The following is a 27,529-nucleotide window of genomic DNA, read 5'->3' as shown; positions in this document are numbered from 1 at the left end:
TCTACAACCACCACAGGTACAACGCCTCTAGTGTTTTTATTTATTCATTTATTTTATCAGAGGATCACCAAATGAGCAAGCTACTGAAGGTGAAATGGCAGCATTACGTTGTAGGCCTGGAAGTGGGGTTGCTGTCCTGGTGGGTGTAAATATTGAAAGTTTCAGTACAATTTGGAACAAAAAATACATTGAATACTCAAAGTATGTTTTTCTCAGACTAATATAGACATTCCACCTACATTGTACAGATGTATATGAGCATCTTAATGAATACAGTAGTTCAGCAGTAGTTTTATAAAACGCATAGGAAAATACTTTGAAGTCCAGTCCAATTCGTACAAACTTCATACACTTAAAACGATCAGAATTTTTTAATGTAATATAATTATTTGAGGTATTTTTTTTCCATCAGTCACTTGTATTCAAAATTATTAAATATTCCACTGTGTGGTGAGCCTATATAATTACTGTTTAGTTTAGCTACTGAAATAAATGACATGATTTTCCACAATGCTCTGATTTATTGCGATATCAGTTCAACACTAATACTGAAGCTCACTAGGTGGCGATAGCGACACTTCTACAGTCGCCAGCTGCCAACCAAACAAACAGAAGTAAACAAAGGAGCTGCTGATTGGCTGCCCCATGTGACGTCACAAACAGTCTGGCGGTGCTTTGAAACGCGTTTTTTTGTAACGTTAGTCAAAGCCACGTGCAGGAGAAGACGAACGGAGCCATGGAGACAACACCGCGGCCGAGCCGGGACACCGAAAAGAGCTTTCCAACGCGCGAGCGACGAAGCACCGCTGTCAAGCGGCTGGAATACCGTAGAAGCCCCCGGAGGAACCGTTCGTGCGGGGGTGACGAGGTAATGCCATGGGGCCTGAAAGGCTGCGGATCCCTGAACACTGGTCTCTTGGCCACATGCTCCACGCCCTCTAAGAAGCCTTCACGTTTCTACGAGGACTCACCGGAACGAGCGTCCCTACAAACCCAATCCACGAACACTCGGTGCAAAAATGTCAGGAGACGAAGACTTTTCGACACGCCGCATCAAGCAACGGTTAGTAGTGGCCGTTAACGCTCTGACTACCATTGTCCGTTGCTATCGATCTGTTGTTGTTGTTTTTGCTTGCGGTGTTATTTAACGGTCGGAATTCAAATTGGAGTTACAAAACCGACAGTTGGGGCAGGTCCTTGGTAGGTCATTTGTATTAATATATGCTAATTAACGTATTTACCACACATGTAATGTAAAAACGAATATAAACCTATTTGCAAATTACTCTAAAGGAAATAGGAGAAAAAACTGCCAATTTAATGCAGTATTACAGGAGTCTTCACAATGTGAATGCATAGTAAACCGGATTAAAAAGTGGGATCCATTATTTTTAATTGTTGTCGGAAATAATGTTTTAGGTGATCTCCCCAGTTATTTTTTGCTATCTTAAAAAGAGTATTATATTTATTACATATACAACTATTGAAAAACTTCGGTAACTAATGAATGTATTTTTCTTTTAAAAGTTTACTGTTTTATAGCACTCAACGTCTACTAGACTTGTACTTTATGATGAATCGAGTGTTAAAGCTTAGATTAAACTAAGTGACCCCAAACTTTTGAACAGTTGTGTACAGCAGGGGTCACGAACCTTTATGAATGTGAGAGCTCCTTCTTGGGTAATGATGATTGGAAATGGCTACACAGTTTGAAACACACTTGCTGAAATTACCTACACAATGTTATTGTTATTATTCATTTATGTATTTATGAACCATACATGATCATGATTTCTCACTAGAATTAGGAAATGGACAAATATCAATATGCAACACTTTATATAAATCTTGCCAGTGTGTGCATTTTCAAATGATCACTTGTACAATATGCTACCTGGTGCCTGTAGGCACCACCTTGGTTGGTGACCCATAGTGTACAGTAATACCTCGTTTATCATGAGGGTTTTGTCCCAGGTACCCTCACATTAGAGAAAATCTGCGAAGTAGCGACCAAAGTTTTTCCGGCGTTATTTATATTTTATAGTTTCATGCTCTCTTCTCATTGTTAGCAATTATTACAGTATGTGCTATTACGCTTGTGGGGACATAAGAAAACAATGACACTGTCATCTTAAATTACCAGCAGCTGTGCTGATAATATGCTTTCGGTTACTGTATTTAAAGTTAGTGTATTTTGTTACATTTGTTTGTAAAAGTGATGCAATTGCAAAGAGCACCAGAAACTGTTTCCTTCCTCCCTTTATCAAAACCACCCGAAATAAAGCTCTGCTTACCTTTTGACTTGGACTTAGTATTCCAGCAGTGTAACTTAAATTGAAGTTTAAAGGAAGGAGTAGACAAACCCAGTGTGGTGCAAAATTCAGTTCAGTTCAACCAACCCACAATCACATTTTTTTAAAACTTTTGTTTGATTGTTAAATTTCAAACTTGATGAGTGGGCATGCATGCAAGTGACCCAACTATTTGTATTGAATAAAATACAATGTGTTTGTTTGCACAGAGTGTGTTATCCCCAGCGAAGAACTCCAGCCTCACATTCCCCTGCAGGCGTTCCCTGTTCAAGAATGGGAAACTTTCAGCAAGGTCCAGCACAGAGGGCAACAGCATCAGACCTCAGGTCAATTTGAACCCATTCAGTCCCCTCTCCCTCCTCATCCAGTCTCCTACACTGCAGAAGAACCAGCGCAAGAGAACACACGTGTATGTATATGTTACTTAGCCTTGCAGATCAATGTCCTTCGTCACATGCGTTCTCCACTTTAAAAAAATTGACGATTATGTTTTTGTTGTCCAGGTCTTATGGAGAAGACAAAAATACAAGTAATGCTAAAGGAGACTCTAAGGTAATTACATTTTCTCTGAAGAGGATGTTTTTTTGTTTCAAGAAAGAACCTAGACTAGTCACAAGTCACGTCTTATTTCCAATTATTGCAAAGCAGCCGAGTATGATGGGAATTGTATTTACCTTAATTTCCCAAATTATTAATACGCAACTTTTTGCAAAAAAAAAAATCCAAAATTGTCCCCCATATTGTGAAAGGCTAAATATAAATTATGAAAACCTTTCACATGTAACAGATGAGTACCAGTAAATAGAGGTTGTGATATAAATAAATAAAAGGTGTGCTTGCATTCCAACATATTTAAATTCTAATGTTACAAATTAATGTAATATAAAATGTATACATAATACAGTAAGTTTGATCTGCCATTGTTATGGATATTTAATTTCCTGTTTCTGGTGCAGCACAGCTAAATAAGAACTTAGTTCCCTTATAACAAAAGTTACGTCTGTAACTACGGTTCAATGAATCCCGAATAAACGCCAGGGGGCGGTGCTTAAAGCACTGAATATTCCCTGCGCATGCACGAAGGGAATATTCAGTGCTTTAAGCACCACCCCCTGGCGGTCAGTAGGGATGAAATAGAACTCCTAATTACTTACCTCATGTAAGTGATGTTCTCCTTAGCACTGATTTTATGATGAAAAATAAGTACATGTCCTGTGCTCGTACCCTGCAGTTAGTCCAAATGGCCGTATGCCAGTTAGCCACATTAGCCCGCTAGCATCGGCCACAAGCTGTTTGCGGAAACCCGGCATTTATTCTGAGCTCATAAATGCATATTGTTGGCTATTTGCATAATTAATAGTCGCCTAACGTTGTAACGATTGTTGCTCCTTGCAAAGTGACTGGGAGGATGCAGAATTTATGTTACAATGTACGTGGGCTTTTTCTAACGTCACTGAGTCTATTTTTTACACCACTAGATAATCATTATAGTTTCTTTTCTTATGATGCTACATGTTTTAGTGAATGCCAGTAGTGAGGCATATGCGTTGGCAACGCAGCTTTATTTATATAGCGCATTTCATACACAAGGTGCTTCACATAATTGAAAGTATAACATTTAAAATCAGTTACAAACAAAAGAGTTAAACATTTAAAGTAAAAGAACGAACAGTGCAAGAACAAGATTTTGGAAAACGTGGTTTTTAAAAGGCTTTCAACGACCTTAGTCATGAGTATGGGAAGAGCATCATTTTTAACCTGAATTTAAAAGCATTTACACTTTAGGGGTGTGTTTTGAATCTGTATTCCTTCATATTATTCACGCTGATAATGAAGGATACCAGCAAACCGGGGGGAAATATTATACACAAGTACAGAGAAAATAAATGCTTTTTAAGGGTGAATTTGTGGGGGGGGCATGCTATGTTAGGGGCCGTATAAATCACGAGAAATGACTGTAATCCCCCTTTGCTTGCTACGTTTAGAGGTTGACTGCGATGAGAAACGATGTGACGTCCCGGTACACCTCAGAGTTCCTCGAGCTGGAGACGATCGGCAGTGGGCAGTTCTCGGCAGTGTTCAAATGTGTGAAAAGGCTGGATGGCTGCATCTACGCCATCAAGCGATCAAAGAAACCACTTATGGGATCAGTAGATAAGTACGTGGAGCATTTCATATGACAAAGAATTGATATGAAGCTGAAGGTTTCTCCATAGACAGTGAAAATATTTTGAAGTGTCTTTGTTCTTCCCATGCAGACAATGTGTCATGCGGGAAGTGTTTGCCCACGCCATACTAGCCCAGAATCCCAACGTGGTGCGTTACTACTCGTCCTGGGTGGAGGACGACCACTTGCTCATCCAGAACGAGTACTGCGACGGCGGCACGCTAGCGGATGTCATTGAACGCAACTCTAAGCGCCTCACCCCTATGTCGGAAGTGGACCTCAAAGATCTTCTGCTGCAAGTTGCGCGAGGTCTCGCGTGCATCCACTCAATGTCGCTGGTGCACATGGACATCAAACCGAGTGGGTTTTAGCGGTTGTGCTACAAATAGATGCAGTGAAAACTGATCGAGTCTGATCGATGTTTTTGTTTCCAAGGCAACATCTTCGTATCCAAGAGGTCTGGAAGCAGCTGTGATGAGGATGGCATGTTGACCAACGGTGTTACCTACAAAATAGGTTTGAATTTTGTTTTTTCTCTTCCGCTGCTCTGTCAGCTTCATTCTACCGGGTGTTCTTGGTTTACATTCCGAGGTTGCGAACGGAGTGCATGGTATTAAAAATCCGGCAAGCTCGGTTATAGCTGTACCCACTCCGTCGTAAATTAAGGACAACCCTTCCCTTGATAAACATTGACATTTTTTATCTAAACAAATGTTTCCAACTTCCAGGCGATCTTGGTCATGTGACGCAGGTAAATAGTCTTCACGTGGAAGAAGGTGACAGCAGATATCTGGCCAATGAAGTTCTACAAGAGGTTTGTCATCATTCGAAGGAAAAAAAAACTTTCTTCATTTGAGAAATTCACTTATTAACAGGTCCCTCCTGTTTGCTGTTGTAGGACTACAGTAACTTGACAAAGGCCGACATTTTTGCTCTCGCTCTCACTGTCGTTGGCGCCTCGGGGGCGGAGGCTCTGCCCCCCAACGGACACCAGTGGCACAAAATCCGTCAGGGCGAGCTTCCCGCCATGCCGCGTGTGCTTGCATCAGAGTTTGTCAGTCTTCTTGAGGTGACTGCAGAGTGTTTTTATAATAACATGTACCTTAACATGTTGGCAATTGCATAAATTTGGTTTATTTTTAGAATTTGGTACTCCATCCACTAACATGGATTAAGGGATAATGCTAATTTACGATATTTTTCAGACAATAAGTTGCTCTGGAGAAAAAGTCACACTAGTAAGAAAATGCATCATGAAGAAGGAAAACTCAACTCAACTTTATTTATAAAACATAAATAAGTCGCCCCGGAGTATAAGTCACATTTTGGGGGAAATTATCTGCCAACCGCCAAAAGAAATGTCAACATGATTAGGGAATGGGGATTTTGGGTGCCAGTCCAAGCTCTAATTTTATTATATAAAAGTCGCACCTGAGTGTAAATTGACCAGCCAAACCAGGAAGAAAAAGTGTGACTTATAGTTTGAAAAATACGGTAATTATGCTCTTCAAGGAGAAAATTACGGTAGCGATTTTATCAATATATCCTGTACCAATTTTGTTTTTCAGCTGATGATAAACCCTGACCCAAAGAGACGCCCTTCGACCTCTGACATCATCAGACACCCAGTAATCCAGACAGCAAACAGACTGATGTTGTAAATACAAATATCATTGAACACTCTTGTATAAAGTTTGAGTCGCATTTTCACTTCTTGCACATATGCCCGATTAAAAACAATTACCACAAATCGTGTGGTTTTTTTTCCAAACTAACAAACGTATCTCGCGATTAACATAATCATGTCCAAAGGTGTGCTTTATAAAATTAACCTTCTAGTCATTGCTTCCAATAGGCATAAAAAAAGATTCCACAAAAGACAGCGTGTCCTCCCTGTTTCATCGTGCTGCCGTTTTCGAGCGAGAGACGAAGACGAAGACCGACCATTTCTGGATGTTTCTTGACATCCTGACTGTTCAACCTGCCCCGAGGAGATGCTAGAGCGTACGTTAGCGCCAGTGAAGAGTAAGACATACATGTGGAGCACCACAAGAAGCTGACATACACGCTGTCATCCATCTTGGCTCACAGGGGTCACGGCACATACACGGGTCACGTGTGGACCTACTTGCTGTCGCCGCACGTTACCGTCAAAGCGGACAACTGCCAAGTGTCGCTCATCCAGGGAAGACCGCGAAAACTTCACAGTAGCGGCGTCATCTTCTACGAACGCCGGAGGGGCTAAAACACAATGTCAGTCATTGAGGATGTGCACATCCCTCTGTTTTCTCACAGCTGATAGAGATGAGATGAACACGAGGGGGGAAAAGCATGTCACCCCAAACTGTACAGGTCTGCACCTTTGATGCGTCCTGTGTTCTTAGGTTGTTTCCTGTTAATTATTAATAGGACCTTCATTCTGTCACCTTTTTGAAGTGGCAAAGTGACAAGATGTCCCAAAAATGCCAAGTCTGTCAAAATGCCGAGACTGGATGCAATGGCCACTTTAACTATACCGTGGTACAACGCACCAAGAATTTTGAGAATCGGACGATGGGTTCCATAGAAATTGAGTTTTTGTGTTGGAAAAAAGGGGCCTTTTTGTGTGATACCGCTTGTAGAAAATTTGGTTAAAAAAACACCTTCAAAACAATTATTTCTCAGTAGTCTCCTTGACCCTTTCGTTTTGTCTTTGACTCGAGGAACACCTTTCTCCGATTGGCTGACGGGTTTCAGTTAAAAATATCCAGCGTTCGCTCCTACAGGCCAAAATTCCGAGAAGTCAACAGGTCAAAATTACAGTGATGTTTCAACTGTTGACATTTATCGTAATAACTCGACTTAAAGCAGAAGCCAACCCCAAAAATTATTTACAATGCTATGTTCTATGCAGCCCCACTCGTCTAAACATGATACAGTATTGTAATTGCCGGTAATGTGGAATACGAATTAAGCAGCAAAAGCCACCTGTGTTTCATCAATCTCAGAGGGTGGCCATTTTGTCACTTGCTGTCGACTGAAAATGACATCACAGCCCTGAGCAACTGTGATGTCATTTTCAGTTGACAGAAAGTGACAAAATGAAAAATAACTATGTAAGCAGCACACGCTAATTCAAAACCACTGGTCCGTTTGAACAGAGAGGACGCACGAGTGCCCTGGAGTACTGTTTCAACCCACTCACCTGTAGGCTACATGATTTCATGTCATACATAATCACGATCTGGAGAACATTCTTCCTTGTTTCATGTGAATACAGAAAAAACTGCAAATTCTTAAATTAAAACCCTTTTAGGCAAGGGACTCAAAACAGAAGGTTTGGCCTATCTGTGCATAGTCACACGGCTCGCTGTAATCAGAAGACAAGACACGCGGTTGTGAGGCCACTTCAAACGATGCTCATGAATTCAGATGAGTAAAAACCAACACATGCACATACACACGATTTGCATTTTAAAGGATACTTTTGTCAAAGCTTGAATGTCATGTGATCATCCAAGAGATGCTAGACTTGCTCACCGTTTTTTTATGTATTAGTCTTCACAATCAGTACTACCTGAATGCAAATACGGTAAGGTTGATGGATGAAGATTTCTACATGAGCTGAACATTACATCAGGAAATTTACCAGGTGTGTTGAACCAGTTTCTTCTTATTTCATGTTCATTTCCTAATGTGAACAACTATACAGCTTGTTGCTATGCCTTTTGGTTTACGCGGTGATACATGCTGACCTTCCTGTTCTTACTGTGTTTACTGACATGAATTTCCTTGATTTATTATGAGAATTTGTGTACACTGTGACATAATCGTTTGCACTTTTACAAATGTGTTCTCAAACTGAATGATAATGTCTCCTTTGACACAATGTAACTATGTACATTGGTGTGCAGTATGCCGCGTCAAGTACACAGTTCACAAAGATTATCTGTGAAAACATGGGCAGAGGAGGACAGTGACCATGCTGACAGCCCACTTAGCAGGTACACGCACGTTCAGCTTTAATCGGGTACATGTTATTCAGGAACATTTTGCCTCTTGACAAATATATAAAACTAAGGCGCAAAACAGGAGTATGTCTCCATGTCATTTTTGGAGGCAATTTTAAATGTGAGGTGTTTGAGACTTGTCACCATGTGTATAAAAACACATATCACACATACAGTAGATGCGATATATTAACATTAAGTGGAAGTATTCAAATCCTATGTAGTCATTATTTTATCCTGATCCGACGTCACAGGTTAATCCGACAATTGATGCTAATTCCATGCTTGTCGTTGAATCTTTTGCCCCCACTGAAATTGCTCAGGTTGTTGTGATTCTTTTAAGGCCAAGTGTGAGAGCCAATGCTTTGAAGTATTATCTCAATTCTGTCATCATAAAGTAGCATCTCAATTTCTGTCGTCATAAAAATTTAATGCACTTGCAGTAGTAGTATCATAGCAGACAGTGTTTAGTATACAGTGTGCTGGTAGTCACGGAAGCAAACAGCTTTTGACCGTGCGCAGAGTCTAAGTACATGTTTGTTATCCACCTGCTGTAATGAATGATATTGCTAACTTTGTTGGATTACAAAACCTTCAAGACAATACAAGAAAACAAAAAAGGAACTTTGAGTCCGCGTGAGTAATTGAATTAAATCATGGATAAGATGTGCTACTATGGACAAGTCAGAACTACCTTCGACTAACAACATTGAAGCTCATGGTAAAACAGAATTTCTGCCATAACACCAAGTCTATACTGTATTGTCTTTCTGAGGGCTTTCCCATATTTAAATGTTCCCCCAAATTTGGGTCAATAGCACCCCATAGATATATTTGAAAATTCAACCTCCAAAGCAAGCTTCACTAAAACCGCTGCACCTTGCTAGCGTGCGGCCTATATTAGTTAGCTCTAAACCTATCCCTAACGCTCTGTAATCCTCTAACTCTGACCCTAACAACTTGTAAATTTATTTTGCTGTTAGAGAGCAAGCTATAGTGGGCCAGACGCAAATGTATATTTTGAAAACCTAAAGCTGGCAGCCGGTACCATCATCAAGCTTCAAATTTGAGAGCATCGAGGTGACTTCACACTGCATGCAAACTCTCTTGGCTAAAGCCAGCTGCTCACGAAGCAATGTGATTGAATGCCACTGAACAATTCAGCAGCAAGCTATCTGCAACTTTTGGCTGCGATTTCAAATGTTGACTCACAAGTGAATGACATCGCGTCAACGCAGAATCAGATGTTTACCGCCAATCACAATGTCATAACACATAATCTTTCGCAATAAAAACTAAGTTTGTTGGTAAGAAGCGAGATCTAGGACGTTTTCAAGTTATCAGCTGTCACATGGTTGATTTTCGGGAGCTGGGGGGAGGGTTGGTTGTGTGTTTGTTTGACAGTACAAACGGTAGAACACACAAATACAAAATGATCATGCTAGCAAAGCGCAACAGTATGAAGACACTGGTCCCATCTAAAATATTCATATTTTCAGCATAAATTTACTGTCATAACTTGTCAACTCTACTCGCAGCTTGGCATTTGTATTTTGTAGAGGGCAGTCGATGTGTGATGACACATCCTCAGAATTACAGCGAATGGCGGCTATTGACAGGAAAGAAGTCAATTCACAGAATTCCCCACATGGCCGAGGTGCTCTCTCCAGGTATGAGATTGATCGATCTGCAACAGTGACGTTTTTGGTGTCTTTTTTGCTTATGATTATTATTTTCTTAGGATAGTGAACATAGTGATGACTCTCAGAGAATGTGCTCAGAAGAACGTAGCTGAGGAGACAGAGCGGCCTGATTCTTTTTTGGAGCGTTTCCGGGGCCCTGCCCACTTGGACATACGTGCCCCACCTAGCCGTTTTAGTCACAGTCACCAGGGCTCCGATACTGATAGTGAAATGAGACGCACAAATAGAAAGTAAGGAAAATACACAGCCGTGTTTTCAGAGAGTAGAACAAACACCAAGGCGGTTCACTCTTTATTATTTTCTATTTTAGCAGGAAGTGTAACAATATCATCTTATCGCCATCGGATGATGTGTATTACCACTGGCTGATGGTGATTGGTCCTGCTGTTTTTTATAACTGGACCCTATTAGTTGTCAGGTTAGAAATCATTTTGGTTTCTCCACTAATTCTCAAATATCAAGTATTGCCGATTCTTCTTCAGCTATAGGTCTGCGATGGATTCAGTATCGTGTGTCACTTACTGTTGCTGTTGCGTGAATGCATGTGGTTTTGTAGGGCCTGTTTTGACAAACTGCAGACGAGGAATGTTTTGATGTGGCTGGTCATGGACTCCATCTGCGATGGAGTCTACATGCTCGACATCGCTGTTCGTCTCCACACAGGTACTCAAAATTTGATCGAAAGACTAAATGATAAGTAGATTGATAAGATGCGGTAGCATCGAGCTGCGTATTATTCTGAGTTCAAGCAGAAGTCCATTCCAGATGTAGTCAGAGCAGGATATGTTCACTCCTCCACATCTAGACTGCAAGTGAATTACTCTGTCAGATTAAAAACATTGATTGTAATTTCACTTGTGAACTCGGCACTTCATCATCAATCCGCTGAAATACACTAAACAATTAGCGTGTAGATCCGCGTGTAACGGATGTAAGCCGGTGACAATTCGATTGTTTCTATTTCCATTCATTCCTATGGGAAACCCAAACAAATTGATGGTCTACCAACTATCAAAAGATCAATGACTGTCATCATTGTCATCTTATTAAGATAACTTGTATTATATTGCAATCCATGTATGTTTATTTCTCAAGGTTTCCTGGAGCAGGGACTGATGGTGAAAGATGGCCACCGTTTGAGGGAAACCTATATCCGAAGCTTACAGTGTAAGCTGGACATCTGCTCCATCCTTCCAACTGATCTGTTGTATTTGACTTTCGGAGTCAGTCTCACTCCCCTTCTCCGATTCAATCGTCTGCTGCGCTTTCCACGGCTCTTTGAGTTCTGTGAACGTACAGAAATGAGAACAGGCTACCCAAATACCTTTCGCATTTGTAAACTTGTCGTCTACATCCTGGTGATTATCCACTGGAATGCTTGCGGATACTACAGCTTCTCCAAAGTCTTGGGACTGGGTTCCGACTCCTGGGTTTATCCCAATGCCTCGGATCCAGAGTATGCCTCCCTGACCCGAAGTTACATATACTGCCTGTACTGGTCCACTTTGACGCTGACTACCATTGGAGAGACCCCACCTCCTGTGAGAGATGAGGAGTATCTCTTCCTAATATTTGACTTTCTGGTAGGTTATTAGTCGTTAAATAACTTACCATGTTATTGTAACACAGAAATGTCTTTCTTTCTGAAGGTTTGTGGTTTTAGTCAATCAGAGCTGTTTTTTTTTCCTTTCCAGGTAGGCGTTCTGATTTTTGCGTCCATTGTGGGGAATGTTGGAGCCATGATCTCAAATATGAATGCTACGAGAGCAGGCTTTCAGGCTCGTGTAGATTCTCTGAAACATTACATGCACTTCAGGCATGTCAACAAGGTGTTAGAACAGCGTGTCATTCGGTGGTTTGACTACCTATGGACCAATAAGAAGACTGTCGATGAACAGGAAGTGCTGAGGAGCTTACCTAGTAAACTAAGAGCAGAGATTGCAATCAACGTTCACCTGGACACTCTAAAGAAGGTATAGATCTCATTGTAGTGCAATGTTGTAATCCAGCTCCTCTTACGACAAGGAAATATTCGTGCTCGTATTTGTGTATATGTAGGTGCGTATTTTCCAGGACTGCGAGGCAGGCCTTTTGGTAGAGCTGGTGCTCAAACTTCAACCACAGGTTTTCAGTCCAGGAGACTACATCTGTAGAAAGGTCAGTTTGAAGTACTCTTGGGTTGAATTTACACTGCACGGTTGAAGTGACACAATTTTTGCACTCAACTGGCACAATTCTGAAATGCATTATTGTAAATAAGAACAAAAAGCATGGAATCGGATCTCTTCAGAATCTCTTCCAAATGTGGATTTGCATAGTTTATATATGTGCATGTGTGTATACATGTATACATGTACCGGTATGCAGATTCATTCTGTAAAATAAAAACAATTGGGCCAAATGTGGATTTAAAAAAAATCGGATACTCATGTCTATCATTAAATAAGCAAAATGATTGCCTAAGGCAGCAAGTGAAGTAATTAGGCCAACTGAACACTGTTACATTCAAATATTTGTCAAATTGTTGTATTATTTGTTCACTGTTTTTTGTTGACGCTTTAAAAGCTATTTATGTGTAATTTGGTCACCTGCAAATGTAGGTTGTTTAATGTGTCATATATCAGGGTAATGCAGACATATCAAATATGTTTCACAGGTGATGATGGTGCTCAATATGTGGAAATAGTTTGAAATGGGTGCTTGGAAATTTTTTTTAGGGAAAATCATGTTTATCAATCTGAGACAAACACTTGAAGCGCTATTTTTGTGACCAGTGTAAATCCTGCGCAGCACGTGGTGTATCTCTGTACGAAGGCAAGTTAGACCCAATATTGGTGATTTCTCAGTTGAGCGCAGGCTGGCAGTTCTGTGAGAAGGAGGGCTGTGTTCCTGTGGGAGTGCTCACAACCAATTTCAATCACCTTTAAACATTTCATTCCATTTAAATGCGCTTAGAGATGCACTTGGGGACCACCCTCCACCCTCGATCATTTGTGTCCCCTCCCCATAGCTTTGCCAACCAATGGTATGATTGAAAAATATAATACAATGATTCAGCAGCTTTGTTGCTCCAAGACCTATAATAAGTATTAGGATTATTATTAACATTTCATTGTCAATTCTCCTTTCTCTAAGGGAGATGTGGGTAAGGAGATGTATATAATTAAAGATGGCCGCCTTGCCGTGGTGGGAGAGGATGGAGCCACGCAGTTAGCTGTCCTCACAGCAGGTAGCTGCTTCGGAGAAATCAGCATCCTGAATATCAGTGGCAGCAAGATGGGGAACCGACGCACGGCTAATATTCGCAGTCTGGGGTACTCGGACCTTTTCTGCCTTTCCAAACAAGACCTGATGGATGCGCTGCAGGAGTTCCCCCACGCCAGGTCTCAACTGGAGCAGAGGGGTCGGGATATCCTGCAGAAGGAGGGGCTCCTGGAAGAAGTCAATGTGTCTGCCGGGGAGGAGCTAGAGGAGAAGGTGGAGAGGTTGGAAACCAGTGTGGATCGACTACAGGTCAGTTTACTGCTGTTCCAGCCAAATTCACTTATATAGTAGTACCTTGGCTTACAAGTACCCCAACTCAAGCTCCGAGTACTTTTGTATGGGTGGTGTTTGGTTATAAGGTACTTGATTTCCATGGACATATTTGAGTCGTCAGTAGATCATTATGTATTTAAAGACGAAGTCAACCAAAACATATATTTTTTAAGAATATGTTCTATGCAGGCCCACTAGTTGAAACAAGGCATTCTGATAAATATTCCGTTTATGGAATAAGAATTAATCCAGCCGTTTTTGTCCATGCCATTTTGTCACTTCTGTCGCCTGAAAATGACATCACCGTTGCTCAGGGAACGGCCAATCACAGCTCACCTGTTTTCTGAAGCTGAACCATGATTGTCCATTAGCTGAGCCCTGATCATCAATGATGTCATTTTCAGTTTACCTAAGTGACAAAATGGCCGCCCCCTGAGATGGATAAAAAATGGGTGGATTTTGCTGCTAAACTTATATTCCACAAACGCAACATTAATCAGAATGCCGTGCTTCAACTAGTGGGCCTGCAACTGTTGACACACCGGAAAAGCGCAGTAACAATACTCCAGCCGCAGAAAAAATCGCTGCTTTGTTTTCTGCACACGGATTCCCTATGCAAGATGTGAGTGTGCCACAAAAAGGGAATGAGAGCAGCCGTTTTGATTGGTGGCGAATAGAGTCGCCTGTGTTCATGTCCACAATGGCTTAAGTGGCACTTTTTTAAATACGGCGTATTGCGGGTGTCTGATAAATTACCAACGCCCAGTCTAACATGCCTCTATGCAGATGCCCAAAATGTTGTGAAAACTGTTTAATTATTCATTCATTCATTCATTCATTATCCATACCGCTTATCCTCACAAGGGTCACGGGCGTGCTGGAGCCTATCCCAGCTGTCTTTGGGCAGTAGGCGGGGGACACCCTGAATTGGTTGCCAGACAATCGCAGGGCACACAGAGACAAACATCCGCACTCACAATCACACCTAGGGGCAATTTAGAGAGTCCAATCAACTTACAATGCATGTTTTTGGAATGTGGGAGGAAACCGGAGTACCCGGAGGAAACCCACGCAGGCACGGGGAGAACATGCAAACTCCACACAGGGAGGCCGGAGCCGGGATCGAACCCACGATCTCTGAACTGTGAGGCAGACGTGCTAACCAGTCGACCACTGTTTAATTATTGATATTCTATTTCATTATATATACAGTATATCGTCGCTGTCCTGTGAAAAACACATCCATTTTTTTTCAATTTTCTTATTTTTACGTGAATGGTGTTTCCGTGTTACAGACATTGCATTAACGTGAACACTTTTCTTTTTTCTTCAAAATTGTTTTTCATAGGACAGCGACGATATGTTATATAACTATATATATTTTTAACAGTCCAACAGTGTAAAATCCTCTTTTTCTTAGCACGTAACAAAATTGTTTGTTTTTTTGGAGGGGACGGGGGGCTGGAATGGATTAATGGCGCTTCCATACTTGAGTTACGAGCGAGGTCACATAATGCGATAAACTCGTAAGTCAAAGCACCACTGTATTTTATGAAGAATGTCTGTCGTGTCTAATTCTAATTTTCAGACAAGTCTGGCACGTCTGCAGAGTGAATTCAACTCTGCTCAGCTTCGAATGAAGCAGCGAATGACAGCCCTCGAGCACAACATCACCACGGCAACCACAGGCAGCGGATTTCTGTCAGATACAGACGGCAACGACAGCGCATCTGGTGGCGGCGGGATGAGGAGCCAAATAAATATTCGCCTTTAATTAATTCAACAACGGAAACGTTTACAAGTCATTTTGTATGGAGGGTTGTTTAAGTTAAAGAAATACAAAAGACTATTAAAGCTCAATGGAAGATTAATTAATTGTTGTCACCTGTTCAGGGCCACTTTCTAAAAATATGGGCCCGAATTTGACAAACCTTAGTTGTCAAACAGGCCATGCTTTTTGATGAACACATTGAAACTGTTAATTGGTTCCTGTTTTTTCCTCATCAAGAATATTTCTACACTTTTGCCCATTTTAATTCATTCTGAACTATGAATGATCAATGAAATGTTTGCAGTGGCTTTCTGTTCGTTGTAAGATTCAGTACAACCTTACAATAGTAATTTCCAGAGCCTTCAATTGTCAGGCTCCTCCATACTTGATGGGGCTGGTGTCATTTCGTTGTCCTGTTCACTGCGGCCTGCTAACCATGTCATGATCTTGACATTTTGTTGTTTGGATTTAATTTTGCTTGTCTTGTTTTCTTGTGTCCCATGTTCACGGCTTGTCTTGCCCTTTAGGTTTTTGTTTCCACCTGTTCTCGTCAACTCTGCTCCTTGTGTCTGCCAATCAGTCCCCTCGACCCACTCGCGTCTTATCCAGGTGTGCCTCGTTATCTCTTTTGTTTGCTTGTCTTTAGTTTCCTGTTTAGTCTTTAGATTTATCCCCCCCCAACCCCGAGTACCTTGTTTGCCTCATTGTTTGGGGAAATAAATCCCCTCCACCACGTGAACCCGTCTGTCTGTCACTGTGACCAACTTATTGTCCTCCACACAAGATGAAAAATTATAAGGTTGAAGAACTTGCAGTCTGCTGCTCGCAAATTGAGAAATGAACTTCTTTTGTGCAAACGTCTGCCTCTTCTGTTGACGTTTTAAAAAATCTATTAATATACCTTTGTTTACGCAGGGATGCCAGTAAGATTTGTTTGATTGCATTAACCATAGTCTGTGAATCTTTAACTCACACAGCGTGAGTCCTTTCTGTGAGAATTCTATTTAAATTAGAAGTTGCTTATGAACAGTTCTATGGATTTGCAAACCCAAAACCAGATTCGATTTATTCTATTGCTTTTAGACGTATTAATGGAAGCGTTTTATGTATGATTTTTTGAATATCCATCAATGTTTTTGTTCATCAGTTTGAATGTGAAGAATTGTGATATTTTTAGATCCCTCAACAATAAACGCTGCAAGGACATGGTAACAAAACCTTTTGCAGTAGTATTTTCCCCCTGTTGGTTCTTTTTTGTTGTATCACGTGCAAAAAGAACAGTTGAATATAAAGAGAATTTCCTGTGTGGAATTTAGGGAAAGTATGTACTGTTTGTCATTATTGTATCAGTATCCTACAGTACTTTGACTTGCAAATTTAAACTGTTTCAGTTGTATATCAAATTTGCCACTTAAATGAAATGTCATAATACTGTTTCAATACAAAGGTATTTTTTGTTGCTTGTTAATTAACAAAATGAATGAAATTTCTTTCTGACATTGAGGATACGGTCACTGCATGCTCTGTCTCTGTGTCAGTTAGTGACTCTAAATGACCAAAGTCCAACATAACATTTCTGGAAGACTCCAGGAAGTGACTGTGAGATTGACCTGTGGAAAGGAACGTTGTATGTGTGTGGGGAAAGGTAATAGACCATTGTCAATTCTTTCTTTTTTTTTTCTCATGAATTCGGGGACATTTTTTGCTCATTTTATCTTCATCATCTAAGTGGTGTTGTTGCTTTTTAAAAACATTTCTTGAAACCTTCCTTGTGTTAGTGTAATGATTGATTGTGCTAAATCGAGAGAATCAAGAGTAAAACAGAAACATACAGTATGTCCTTTGTTCACTGTTTATTTCCCAATTCACAGATTTTAGTTTTCGTCGTGTTTTTTTTCGCACTGCACACTTTGACTACTGCTCTATTCCTGGTCACACTTTACGTGTGGTAATATAGACATGGTTATATACACGGCAGTGTATAATTTATGAGACATAATTTATGCCTTAGTAGCCCTAATCAACAGTACTAGAATTTATTACCACTACCTTTTTGAAAATTACTTTTTTTCATGTTGAAATAAACAAATTAATATTAATAGTCATAATAAATTTAATTTATAACGCACTTTACATTTGGGCAACAAATCTCAAAGTGCACATATTATCCATATAATAAACTCAAAAATCTGTTTGATGTAGCTTCATTTTTATATGATGCACAATGGATTGTTGATTATGATTATCCATGTAAAAAAAAATCGAATATATAAGAAGACACCACTACAGCTACAAAGAAAGCATACAAACAATTGGTTATCATTGTAAATACAGGATATTTGATACAGCTTTTGTACTGGTTGTCATTATTCAGTATTGTGCAAGCGGTCAAGTGTTGTGGCTGCTTAGTGTATGCACTGCTTGTATGTTTCACAGATGGAGCTTTGCATTGTGTTGACAGTAGCCAGTGTGGTACCAGTGTCCGCAGCAGAACAGGTAAAAAGTTGTATACATTTCAATCTTGCCCCTCAGAAGAGGGGAAGAGCTTAGCATTTTGTGAATGAGTGAGTGAGTTACTTACTGCCACCAAATTGTGCACCGCTAAATTTGCGCTCATGCGAAAATCAGGATCTGCCGGATTTTGAGCCACGGCGCAGACGGGCTGTCTCAAAAAATGGAGCCCCAAAAGTTCAATCAAACGCAGCCTGAATTGTTTGGGAATTGCAGAAGAGGTCCCACTTATTTGAGATGCTTTTGTGTGTTGCAGTATGTTAATGAGTTTTTATATTTGTTGCAGCCCAACCTCATTGAAAGTCTCCTCTTGGCTACGCATCAACGCCCCTGGCTCTGGGGCGTCTACGTTTTCACCGTTGGACTTCCCGTTATTCTTTTCATCAGCTTCATGTGGCCTGACGAGGTGCGTTGAGCTAGATTTTTTTTCTCCCTCTCTCTGGATCAGCCTGTTCGAACATGATTTGACTCGATTTTTGACTCGGGTTGGATCAGGTATCTAACTCTATGCCTCTTTGAATTTAGAGGTTTGGCCCCCCTGACCAACAATATTACTATAAGAAGTCTGATGATGTACAACAAGATGACCCAGAGATCTCACAGGAGAGGCAATCCATGCACAGCAGAGGTAATTCTGTTTCAAGTGGAAGCTGAATCATGCATGCAAAATAACATGCTCTTCTTTTGTGTTAGGCCAAGCTGACGCAACATTGGCAAGAAGAAGAGACACTCACGGTTGCCAGAGTGACAGTCACTAAGAAATGAAGATTCAACAGATCCACGAACCCCTTCACTGTTCTTGAACGCCCCCTACCTAAAATGTGACAAAAGTGCTGAAGTGTAGAAAGTGGAAGATTTTTTTTTTTTTCATTTCACTCTTTTCCAAATAATCTCAAAATGTAAACTGAATGAACAAATATGATCAAAACAACTGATTTCTTGTCTTCTTCAAATCTGCTCAGTTAAACATCATAACATGAACATGTGAAGAAATTGTTAAGTGTGCATCTGTTCTTAATATTTCCTGCATACTTTGAAGGTTTTATCACTGCAGATAATCGGGCATTTCGTCAGTGACTTGGCCCTGGCTTTGTTATGTTCCAAGTGTTGGGAAGAGCTAGAAAAAGGAAAAAAAGATTGAAAGCACCACTGAATGCAGAGAAGAGGTTTGTTGATTTTTTTCTGTCATTTAATTGCCAACAAACTAGGAAGAGGATGGCTGCACAGCTCCATCTGCATGGCATTCGTTTGATGGTCTTCGTAATTTGCTTTCATTCCCTGTGTGTAAGTCTCGCTACGGCAACTTTCTCTGATTCTATGTCTTATAGTCTTTCATGGACTTATTTGATGAACTGAGTTGCATTATACCAGTGACAGGAATTTGTCACAATCGTTCTTGTACGCTTGTGCAGGCATCAAACCAGTGTGACGAGGAACTGAAGAGGCTGCGGGAACAAGAGCAGCTTCTGAAAAGTCAGCTTAAAAAACAAGACCTCCTCCTACGCAGACTACGACTGTTTAACCAAGCTGACAATGAGGCAAATACCAGAGTCAACCAAACACAACACGAAGGTCAGAATGCAAAGCGACATTAACAAGGTCAGTCGTCCGTTTATGGCAAGTTTTATTTTATTTTTCAGTGTTGGCAGACTGCGCCCAGCTCTTCACTTCTGGCTCTAAAGCTAGTGGTTACTACAACATCCAACCGTATGGCTCCACTGCTCCAGTCAGAGTCTACTGTGATATGAGTGAAGGAGGTGGTTGGACTGTGATACAAAAAAGGAGCAGTGGAGCAGAGAATTTTAACAGGTGTGGCTCTTGTAGCCTCAATAATGAAATGAATACAAATCAAACTGTATAATGAGGAATATCTATCTATCTATCTATCTATCTATCTATCTATCTATCTATCTATCTATCTATCTATCTATCTATCTATCTATCTATCTATCTATCTATCTATCTATCTATCTATCTATCTATCTATCTATCTATCTATCTATCGATCGAGATCATGGGTGGAATACAAGACTGGTTTCGGAAACATGGTTGCAGACCTCGGGGAGTTTTGGCTTGGGAATGACAACCTGCATTCTATCACTGCACAAGGTCAGTATGCATTGATCATAATCTTTGTATGTACATCAATTTCCCCAAGCACTATACAGTCCAGCACTATACATTAGATGTGATTGACATGTTTTTTTTTTGTTTTTTTTTGGTTACATTTGTGTTGTGAAAGCTACCAAACAATATCCTAATGCACTTTCTGGTACCCCTTTGTTTATGTCATATCAGTGTTACTGAAATGAATTTAAATTCCATTAAACCATTCGTTATTGAAAGGACTGTATTGTATAAAAACATAATGCAATAAAATGTAAAGAAATAAACTGTTTTTATGAAATAATACGGGATGCCTCCATGAATGAAATACAAATAATACTTTCCATTTATCTTCATGGGCGCTTGCTTTTCTCTTCAGAATTTGGCAGCTTGAGAACAAGCTTGCCACATGCCTCATCACAACACCCTAGCGCTACCAACTGTTGTCATGGCAACGAAAGCAGTACTCTACATTTTAAGACATCTGGAAACTCATTTAAATTGTGGGGAAGTGTGTTTCCTTGAAAGAGGAAGTCAACCCCACAAAATTCTTTGCAATATTATGTTCTATGCGCCTTCACTCATTTAAACATGCCGTTATGATTAATATTGCATTTGTGTAATATGAGTTAAGCAGCAAATTACACCTGTTTTTTGCCATCTTAGGGGGCGGACATTTTGTCACTTCTGTCGATGGAAAATGGTATCACAGTTGTCACAGCTCACTTGTTTTCTGAAGCTGAGCCATGATTGGTTGTTGCCTATGAGCCCTGAGCAACAGTGATGTTATTTTCAGTTGACAGCAAGTGACAAAATTGCCACCGCCTGAGATGAACAAAAACGTCAGGATTTCGCAACTTAACTCATACTCCACAAACACCAGAGCTGGGCATTTCATAAAAATTTCCCGGTCTGTTTATTGTTTGTCGCGGTACCCTGCCGTCGTACCCGTCCATGCGCCTTTTTGTCCAGCCGTAACAAATACGTAGTAATCACCGACAGGCCAGTCCGCCCATCATTTTAAACTGGCTTCCGTTTGCGTTTCCGTCTACAAACCTCAACCAACTTTCACTCCGTATTTTTCACTATGATATGTTGTATGCACCCCCACTAGTCTACACTGTCTTCTGAAGCTGAGCCGTGATTGGCTGTTACCTGAGCAACTGTGAAGTTATTTTTGGTCGACAGCAAGTGACAAAATGGCCGCCCCCTGAGATGGCAAAAACTGGTGGATTTTGCTGCTTAATTTCCACAAACACAATATTATTCAGAATATAAATTTAGACTAGTGGGGCTGCACTGAACATATTATTGAAAAGAAATGTTTCGGGTTGAACTCCTGTATGCCTAACAGGAGGCTCATTCTGAGGATAATAATCCTCTTTGTTCATTTATTGGTTCTAGGCAATTACACCCTAATGATTCATCTGGAAGACTTTGAGGGTAACCGACGCCATGCTGAGTACAGGAATTTCAAAGTTGCAGATGAGAAGGTGTTAGTTGCTTATAATTACTCAAATCTTCAGTTCCATCCTTTTCCCTGTCACTCGTTATGTTTCTCTGAGTATAAATGTCTATCGTGTACTTCCTCTTGGCCATATCTTCCATAAATTCAATCAATCAATGATCATTTCTGTCCTTTGCAGGATCACTACAGACTCACTTTTGGCACCTACACTGGCACAGCGGGAGACGCTCTGTCGGGGAATTACCAGGCTGGCGTGTCGGACTGGGCCAGTCACCAGGGTGTCCAGTTCAGCACTTATGACAAGGACAACGATAACTACCAAGGCAGTTGTGCGCGGGAAGATAAAGGAGGCTGGTGGTTCAACAAGTATGTACTTGTCTCATATAGTACCTTTATTTTTAAATGCGGTCATATAGGGTTACAATTGAACTATCAAAATAAATGTTAAACTATTTGAAGGGGATTTTTTTTCTTTAAAATACATGCAACCGGCTGGTCATCACATTTAAAATGACTGAAATTCCTCCCTTTTCTTTTTATTCTGTTTCTCCCAAGGTGCCACTCAGCCCATCTCAATGGCAGGTACTATCCTGGTGGCTACTATAGTGGACTGACAGATGATGGTGTGGTTTGGTACACCTGGAGAGGGTGGTGGTATTCCCTGAAAAGCAGCATCATGAAACTACGACCGGACAACTTCAAAATTGATCCTTTGGATGACCCGAATGTTGTTCGCAGAGATCCTCCATCTTAAGTCAAAGGTGTCTTGAAATGCAAGTTTAATGAAAATGATATTAATCTGCAATAATATTAGTTGTCTTTTGCTGAGGATAAAGAATATATGCCTGTGCATAGTGTTATATAGTCTGTCTATATGTGTTGCTCCACCATAGGGCTGTCGCTATCAAATATTTTTAGACTCAATTATTCTATCAATTACCCCATCAATGAATAATCAGATATCATTTTATTTCTCATTAAGTGTGTAATAAAACGTTTTTTTCCTTGATTACTGTTGATTAACAAATTGTTGTTGTTTATGTGGTATTGATTAGCGATTATAAAACAACAACAACTAAACAACAATTAAGGAATATAACACAGAAGCATCAATGTTAAACCCACCGACCTTTTTGAAATTGATTCAGTTACTGGTTGGGTCATCCATCCATTATCCAAACTGCCCATTGTTTTTCAAAATAAAAGCAGATGCTTGCAATGTCTTATTTTGATTAAACACAGAAGATAAGTCAGTCTGCTTTCATGAGAGACTACAGAAATCAGACAATAATTACTGTTGAAAGGCTTAAATCAGAGGAATTGGACAATATTAAGGCAAGCAATGGCTATATAAATTTTTTTCATCAATTAACAATTACATATTAAAATAGTTGTCAGTTAATTCAATAATCGATTCGTTTTTGATTAATTAATTTTGACACCTCTACTCCACCGTTTATGTTCAAGTAACCATTGCTTGAAGGGTGATTACGTCAGGACACCGATGCTATTCATTAGCCTGTCAATAGCGTTTTGCATTATTTGTTAGGTGCTTTCTTATTGCTCCTCATGTATGTCAAATATGGGTTGTTGATCGTTATATGGGTCACTGCTGGTGTAGTGGTACGTTGTCTGTCCCTATATGTGCCCTGTGATGGACTGGCGGCGTCCAGGGTGTAATCTGAGATTTGCTATAAATCATCTGGAAGGATTGATGTTCTCGGTGGCAGGTTGCTGCCTCTGACAATTCAGTTTCAGGACTGCATCTGGTTACGTTTGATCACGCAAGACTTCTATTTGCGTGACTATTGTCAGTGGACAGATTGATGAGTGTGCGGTTTTCTATCTTTGGTCACCTTGAGTATTGTTTTACTGGATTACGGGAGCATGCGGGGGAACATCGCAATTCCTGTCAAACCTGACGGACGCTTGAGAGTGATTTAACCAATAATCTGCATACATTTCTTCAGGAGACTTTCGCTGAAAGATTTGCAACATTTAAGATTTGCTCAACTGGTTCTGCAGGGGTGGCTGGGGCAGGTGTGGGTGGGGTGGTTGTTTTCAGGTGGGGGTGGTGGACATGTTAAACATCAATGTGGTCAGCATTTCGATAAATGTTATTCACCTTACAGTTTTTGGGGTAAAATATTGCAACGGAGGAAACAGTCTTTAAAGATAAGAATTGTTTTTAACATCAAATAACATTATCACATCAGGAGCAGAATTTGGACCCGGAAGCAGACGTGACTTGGAAGTTAAAAAGTCTATCAACGAAAATACCAAGTAACTACAGAGGGCAGAACTGGAAGTATCTGACTGGAAGAAAATTTGATGTACTGAGCAGTGGCATCATTTGCAGTTCCTCTTTGCCGTTTCTCGCTTATGCAAATCATTTTGCCAGCACCTTCGTTTGTACCAGGGGCGGAGCCATGGGTGGGCCTGGGTGGGTGCTGGCCCACCCAGATTGACAACTGCCCACCCAGTGAGATTCATGAAATTTTTTTTTGTTTTTTTAATGCTTAGGAAATTATTTTTTAATTTGCATTTTGTTGTGTTTTTAATTTTTATTTTATTGAATATTAAGAATGGCATAACTGGTTGTCTAAGGAAGATCTGAACTTCATATTATTCAGTTGGTCATCTTATTTGAATATATGATGTGTCGGGACAGGAGGATTGTGCTCAGTGAGAGAAATATTCGGGCCCACCCTGATTTTTCCAGGCCCACCCGCTAGCCATGTTCTGGCTCCGCCACTAGTTTGTACCTGACGAGGCAACAGGTCTTTCCCCTCTAAGTGGGTGGACCACTTTTGCGCATACTGGCAGCCTCTATATTTACTTCTCTAAAGAAATACGGGTTTCAGTTTATCTCTCCCCTGAAATTGGAAGGATCTCATTGGTCAACAGACCAAATTGCTGAAATATTTCAGTGAATGAGGAACAATTGGAGTGACCACTCGAGCATGCAGGGAAGCTAATTGTCCCTGCTTATTAGAAGTGCTTCAGTAAAGGAAGAGGTCTTGGGCCAAAAGAGGTGAGCAGAACAAAATGAATTTTGAATTTACTCATTATCTCAAATTATCTGTTAAAAAGTACGGAGGCTTATTGCTGCCCCCCCCCCCCCCCGCCCCCCAAAAAAACAAAAGTTCAATATCACGTTATAATAAGCTTCACATTTTATAGGGATAAATTTGACATTTTAATGTGATGAATTTGGCATTTTAGTGTGATAAATTTTAGGTAATAAAGTGGTAAATTACACATTTTTAATGTGATAATTTTGATGTTTTATTATGTTGTACTGTAATAAGTTTCATGTTATAACGTGATAGGTTTAATGTTATAATTTTAACTTATCGCGTTAAAACCTGATAAGTTTGACTTGTGCATTCGGCAAAGCCAAACAAAGCAATTCTTTCCGGTTCACTAGCGGAGTCCTTTTTGGTTCTTACATATCAAAGTTAGTAGCTACATAACTACGGAGATCTTATATTATACTATGATAAAGTAATAAATAAATAAGGTCGTGTTTGAAAAGATACACATCCTTTGTATTTTTTTGCAGAATGTGAAGTCAAACATCACTTTTTAACGCAATGTCCCATCACGTTCAAACATGAAATTTATCACGTTAAAATATGAACTTTATCACATTATAAAGTGATAACTGAACTTTTTTTCCTCTGGTTTTGCAGGAATGTGTGTATGTAAAATACCTTTTGAATCTTGCACTTTGCATATTTCAAGAAAATTAAGATTTCATTCAATCAAAATAACGGGAACAGTACGTTGATGACATTTTTAACGTATTCACTCTTGCGAACAGAAATAAATAGTAATAAAGTAATGTTTTATTGAAAAATCAATTACCTTTACGATAGTTCAAATGTAAGTTTATAAAGCTTGGTACTTGCACATTGTGAGATCAATGAGTAGCAAGAATTCTCTTAACAAGACCAAAGGATTTGAGTGTCGTTTTCCAGATTCTCTTCATTGTTTGAATAACTCATTAAGGTTAGGTAACATTTCTTGCAGCGGTCAAAAGACCACAGCCAACTCACTTCTATTGCAAACGATACATTGCCCAAACTAAGATATTTTGTGTGCATTTGCAGTTGAATGGCACAGTGCCACCGTCGCTGGCGTAGATGGTTGATCTGCGTGTGCAGTCCGTGCATCTGCCTGGTCCTACTCTTCCTCTACCTTGGCATCATGGTGTGTTCAAACATGAATAAGGCAGCCTTAAATTCAATGAATTCCCTAAAAAGTCATCACTTTGTTGCCTATGGTAGTTTTAAACATCAGAGCTTTGGCACCATTCCTAAAACTTTCTGGAAGCTCCACGAAGAGGCCTTTTGGAACCGACTACAGGTGGCCATTGACCTCCATTTCAACCCCGTCTTGAATCCTCAAAACGCCCACAAGCGGTTCAACAGTAAGGCCTTTGATGATTCCCTTCTGAGGCTAAGCTTCTCTGAGGTGACTGACTCGGAGCTCATGAGGAGAAAAATTGAGCGGCTACCGCAGCAGATGCGAGACTTTGTGAGCCACATGAACCGGAGAAACTACCCGGTCCTCATCCAGTCTAAAGATGCAACCTGTGGAGCAGGAGCAGTCGATGAGAAGGAACCGCCGCTGCTCCTCTTCGCCATCAAGTCCACCGAGGTGAACTTCAAGAACCGTCAGGCCATCCGACAGACCTGGGGCCGAGTGGGCTGGGTGGCCGCACGCAGGAAGAACAGCAGTCGAAGGCAGGAAGTTGGAGGATATATCCGCCGGGTGTTCCTGATAGGCAAAGACTCTGGATGGGATGCATCAGAAATGCTGCAGATGGAGGATCAACAATACGGCGATATTTTACAGTGGGACTTCAGCGATACTTTTTTCAACCTCGCCCTGAAGGATGTTCTCTTCTGGAACTGGTTCTCCCACCACTGCGGCCAGACTCGCTTTGTATTTAAGGGAGACGACGATGTTTTTGTCAACACGCCAAACGCGATCGCCTACCTCCGCGACCAGCTAGAGAAGCCAAACGCAGGTCAAACCATGAACGAATTCATGGTCGGCGATGTCATCGCTGCAGCTTTTCCCAAACGGGTTCACCAGTCTAAGTACTTTGTGCCAGAAAGCTTCTACAAGGGACTTTATCCCACTTACGCAGGTGGCGGAGGACTGGTGTACTCAGGGCTGCTAGCTAAACGCCTTCACAAAATCTCTGGAAGAGTTCACCTCTTCCCTATTGACGACGTTTTTGTTGGGATGTGCATGATTCGGCTTAACGCTCACCCCATCCACCACCCGGGCTTCCTCACGTTTGACTTCCCTGGCAATGAAGAGAAGGAGCCGTGTGCATACCACACCATCCTAATGGTCCATAAACGAAGCCCCACGCAGCTGATTGAACTGTGGGATGAATTGTCGAAGACACAGAACCAGTGTTGGCATGTGCCACTGAGGGTTTGACGAGTAGGACTTTAGCGCGACTAAAGTATAGTTTAACAACGCTTGCAAAACTGATCTAAAAACAGGTGATGTTCTACCTATAAGGTACTTCCAAACCTACTAAACAAAAGCGTCAATGTCATTTGAACAAGGCAGAGTATTTTAGAAAATAGGGTAAATGTCTTGACTGGAAAGTTTCAACTTCTTCTCTACTTCTGTAGTATTAATGTGTGGAGTTTTAGTAAAAAAAAAAAAAAAAAATGACGTACCCGTAAATTGCTTCGAAGGGAAACGGGATGCCGGCTAGCATTTACATTTTAAAAGTTAAGATGATTATAAAATAGACGTAGAGGAAATTCAGACATGGTTAACATGATTGTTGAGCGATTGGCTCATTAATTGACTTTTCTGTTCCTTGGAGTAATGACACAAACGTGTTGTTTTGATGTTGAGGTGACAGCGCCCCGTTGAGCAAGTGTTAGCTAGCAGGCTAGTCATATGTTTTGCAAAAGTATGCAAATCA

General features: G+C 40.6%; 5 protein-coding genes across 11 annotated transcripts; all 5 read left to right on the top strand.

The window, feature by feature from the left end:
• Positions 1-642: 642 nt before the first annotated feature.
• LOC147151515 (wee1-like protein kinase) lies at positions 643-6,229 on the top strand. Its single transcript, XM_086016660.1, has 9 exons — positions 643-1,063; positions 2,522-2,721; positions 2,816-2,864; positions 4,298-4,470; positions 4,571-4,839; positions 4,915-4,995; positions 5,208-5,293; positions 5,378-5,548; positions 6,048-6,229. The coding sequence occupies exons 1-9, from the start codon at positions 737-739 to the stop codon at positions 6,138-6,140; spliced, it is 1,449 nt and encodes a 482-aa protein (XP_085872786.1). The 5' UTR covers positions 643-736; the 3' UTR covers positions 6,141-6,229.
• Positions 6,230-7,932: 1,703 nt separating this feature from the next.
• On the top strand, positions 7,933-16,218 carry LOC147151514 (cyclic nucleotide-gated channel alpha-2-like). Of its 6 annotated transcripts, none has more exons than XM_086023573.1 (11): positions 7,933-8,110; positions 8,373-8,462; positions 10,028-10,138; positions 10,210-10,401; positions 10,482-10,589; positions 10,728-10,834; positions 11,267-11,758; positions 11,870-12,144; positions 12,230-12,328; positions 13,307-13,684; positions 15,297-16,218. In XM_086023573.1, the coding sequence occupies exons 2-11, from the start codon at positions 8,374-8,376 to the stop codon at positions 15,480-15,482; spliced, it is 2,037 nt and encodes a 678-aa protein (XP_085879699.1). In that variant the 5' UTR covers positions 7,933-8,110; position 8,373; the 3' UTR covers positions 15,483-16,218. The 6 variants fall into 6 exon arrangements, with proteins under 6 accessions (XP_085879699.1, XP_085879703.1, XP_085879698.1 ...); XM_086023577.1 differs by lacking the exons at positions 7,933-8,110; positions 8,373-8,462 and adding an exon at positions 8,563-9,104 and having other exon boundaries at positions 10,007-10,138; positions 13,307-13,400; positions 13,518-13,684; XM_086023572.1 differs by lacking the exons at positions 7,933-8,110; positions 8,373-8,462 and adding an exon at positions 8,564-9,104 and having other exon boundaries at positions 10,007-10,138.
• On the top strand, positions 15,921-19,127 carry LOC147151513 (uncharacterized). Of its 2 annotated transcripts, none has more exons than XM_086023580.1 (5): positions 15,921-16,088; positions 17,916-17,975; positions 18,277-18,396; positions 18,516-18,618; positions 18,684-19,127. In XM_086023580.1, the coding sequence occupies exons 1-5, from the start codon at positions 15,921-15,923 to the stop codon at positions 18,746-18,748; spliced, it is 516 nt and encodes a 171-aa protein (XP_085879706.1). In that variant the 3' UTR covers positions 18,749-19,127. The 2 variants fall into 2 exon arrangements, with proteins under 2 accessions (XP_085879706.1, XP_085879707.1); XM_086023581.1 differs by lacking the exon at positions 15,921-16,088 and adding an exon at positions 16,382-17,124.
• Positions 19,128-19,135: 8 nt separating this feature from the next.
• Positions 19,136-22,783, top strand: fgl1 (fibrinogen-like 1). Its single transcript, XM_086023578.1, has 7 exons — positions 19,136-19,274; positions 19,403-19,562; positions 19,631-19,799; positions 20,002-20,099; positions 21,501-21,589; positions 21,743-21,930; positions 22,120-22,783. Exons 1-7 carry the CDS (start codon positions 19,206-19,208, stop codon positions 22,316-22,318), a joined length of 972 nt encoding a protein of 323 aa, XP_085879704.1. The 5' UTR covers positions 19,136-19,205; the 3' UTR covers positions 22,319-22,783.
• A 2,900-nt stretch (positions 22,784-25,683) lies between these two features.
• LOC147151511 (N-acetyllactosaminide beta-1,3-N-acetylglucosaminyltransferase 2) lies at positions 25,684-27,027 on the top strand. Its single transcript, XM_086024641.1, has one exon. The coding sequence runs from the start codon at positions 25,684-25,686 to the stop codon at positions 27,025-27,027; it is 1,344 nt and encodes a 447-aa protein (XP_085880767.1).
• The last annotated feature ends 502 nt before the right edge of the window (positions 27,028-27,529 follow it).

This window comes from Filicampus tigris, chromosome 2, assembly GCF_054856515.1.
Source record: "Filicampus tigris isolate MCC_2025a chromosome 2, RoL_Ftig_1.0, whole genome shotgun sequence".
Classification (NCBI taxonomy): Eukaryota; Metazoa; Chordata; class Actinopteri; order Syngnathiformes; family Syngnathidae; genus Filicampus; species Filicampus tigris.
This window is presented reverse-complemented; position numbering and strand designations above follow the sequence as displayed.